Source organism: Morone saxatilis, unplaced genomic scaffold (genome assembly GCF_004916995.1).
Source record: "Morone saxatilis isolate NCDOM2014 unplaced genomic scaffold, NCSU_SB_2.0 Contig9, whole genome shotgun sequence".
NCBI classification, from domain to species: domain Eukaryota; kingdom Metazoa; phylum Chordata; class Actinopteri; family Moronidae; genus Morone; species Morone saxatilis.
In genome coordinates, this window is record NW_023340268.1 from 16,918,458 (window position 1) to 16,921,013 (window position 2,556).

General features: G+C 38.3%; 2 protein-coding genes across 3 annotated transcripts in view; one reads left to right on the top strand and one right to left on the bottom strand.

The window, feature by feature from the left end:
• Window positions 1-2,556, top strand: part of LOC118343216 (tRNA dimethylallyltransferase-like) — a 33,258-nt gene that overhangs the window by 12,560 nt on the left and 18,142 nt on the right. The window lies entirely within an intron of this gene.
• LOC118343034 (tRNA dimethylallyltransferase-like) overlaps window positions 100-2,556 on the bottom strand; it is a 7,241-nt gene continuing 4,784 nt past the window's right edge. For both annotated transcript variants that reach the window (XM_035681752.1, XM_035681753.1), the window contains exons 5-6: window positions 413-525; window positions 100-263 (exon numbers count right to left, since the gene is read on the bottom strand). In XM_035681752.1, coding sequence (XP_035537645.1) covers window positions 115-263; window positions 413-525 — 262 coding nt within the window. In that variant the 3' untranslated portion in view covers window positions 100-114. The remainder of the gene's footprint in view (window positions 264-412; window positions 526-2,556) is intronic.

Consider the following 2,556-nt stretch of genomic DNA (forward strand, 5'->3'; position numbering starts at 1 on the left):
ACACACACACACACACTACACTCAGTACCCTGGAACACAATACGGTGTCTGAGAGGCTTATTGTGTGTCTAATGGAGTGCATGAATCTCATCTTGTTAAAGAGAGTGCTGATTGCTATAGAACTGGACTGTGGAGGACAAAAACACAGGAACACATACTGCATGAAGTGGTTGAAGGGTACTTACTTTTAAGGAAGCGGTTTTTGACCCATTTATTCTGTTTGCGTGCGTAACGTTTGGTAGCAATCTTCAAAGCTTCTATACCTGAACAGAGTTTAAAAGGAGGCTGTTACAGATGAAAGGGGAGGAAGAGAACAATCTTTAAATAGATTCTTCTGGTTGATTGGTCAACCAGTCCGCCAACGGGTGAATCTTTATCAATCTTTGTGACTGTGATCGAGTATTTCTCTGACCTTTGTCTCGTAGTGTGTCTTTCTCCTCCTTGGTGCTGCTTTCAGGAGCGGTCAGGAAGTCATGAAACTCCTTAAAACCGATTGACTGGAAAATCCCATGTTGATAGTCCTGACTGGAGAGGAGAAGAGAGGAGAGGAAAGGAAACTTTATCCATCAATTAAAAAGAAAGTTGCTGTCTCCAACTTGACATTTCAAGACACCCAGTTGTGACTCATTTCACCTTCTTCTCCTCCTCTATCTCTCCTTCCCTGTACAAAGAATATCAGTCTGAGCAGATGGGAGGCCCTTCGGGGTACAAAGTGACAGAATAACATTAAAAAAACTCAATGGCACTGGCAGAGGGACCCACGGGTGCCGGGACTCAGTTGCCTGACCGGAGTGACATCAGGTTGGGGCAGAAGCCCAATGGTTACCTTGCCAGACAGTAGAGACAGAACATTTCCATCACTGTCAGACCATATCACCCCAGTCTGAACATTGCTGCCTGTTCTAGTCCGTGCTGTACCTTTCTCAGATCTTAGTAATAGCTCCACAATTTACGCGTGTCCAGTTCAATCACTTGAACATTTTCCGAATTTAGAGTGATTGCATAAAGAGTAGAGGTCAGCTGTGGTGGCATTTTTATTTCTACCACTAAAAGAAAAGGGTTTTTTTTATCATAACAGATGACTTGATGGTTGAGAAATCATGTCTGCACCTATTTAATGGAATACAGTAGCGCTGTTTACAGTGTGTGTAATGGACAATATTGTGTACTCAAAAATATGTGTCTACTATTTGTATCTGTTCATTTTGGTTTGTACCTGCCAGGCTTAGACTGCTTCATTCTCTGTGTTTAGTTGTTTTCTGACTGACAATAAGGAATAAAAAGTTATTTATGATAAACTACAATGAATGTCTGAATATTGAACTTAAAGCAGCTCTGTGTTTGTAGCCTGTAGCCTATGCTGCTTTGGCTACTAGCAGTTCCTAACACTGCTGGATTATTTTTATAGATAGAGAAAAAGTCTTTATCTAACCCTTTATGTTATAAAGGATCTTTTTTTCTGTAACTTCCAAACTGATTTATGAACAAAAATCTTTTAAATCTCTTTTGGAAATGTTTGTTGATATATTTCTTTATTTAAACCGTTTTTATTCTTATTTATTTCATTGTCTTTACTTCCTCTGTGCTTATTGACCTTATTCCCATTGTATCTATCTTGTCTGGTTTTATTTCTATTTGTAAAGCACTTTGTAACATTGTTCAAAGTACTACATAAATAAAGTGTATTTTGGAAATATTTGGATGCTGTATGTATATGTTCAGAGCATATTCTCTGTTAGTACCCAAATACTGTATTCATATTTGCTTACATCTCTAATAAATACTAAAAGTACAATTAATCCGCAATTTGAGAGCTTTCTGCCATGTTCCCAGAGGCCTGATTAAAAGAAAACAACACTGTTGAAAATAAAATTGCTCTTCTTCAGATCATATCATCCCATTCACCATTTTTTATGATAATTCTAAGTTGTTAGTGATTTTTATTATGGGCGGGATGCAGTTTTTGTAGATGACTTGTATTCTGTTAATGCTAACGTCATCACACTGGAAATCTTTAAAAACTTTTCTTTGAACTGACTTTGATTTATAGACTTCTTTTATCTATTCTTTTGTTTTTATCTTATCTGGTTCACCTTTTACCTATAATTCATTGTTCTTCAATTTTGTCACTTTGAAGATCATTTTAATTTACTTTTGAAGACATTGTTTAACAAACATTATAATAAAAAAAAGAGACTATTTTTGGTCCATAACTTACACTTGTAACCGAAACAAGGAGAGGAAATAACAAAAATAAATCTGGCTAGACGGGCAGAGACAGAAATTTGAGAATAGCGACAGAGCACAGGAAATGTAGAGTCAATGGAGGGAGAAAAAAGAAAGACAGAGGAAGAGAGGGAGGGAGGAAAAGAGGGATGGATTTGACCTTGATGTCTGGCCGCAGCAGCCAGTCGGGGATAGAGACATGAGGGTAAAGGAGAGAAAGACAGACGGACAAAGGAGGGGGGAGTAAAGTGCTTGGGTGATCAGATTGCTGAGAGGGCAATAGTGGCTGAAATGGAGGGAGACAGCGAGAGAGGGGGGATGGAGAGAGAG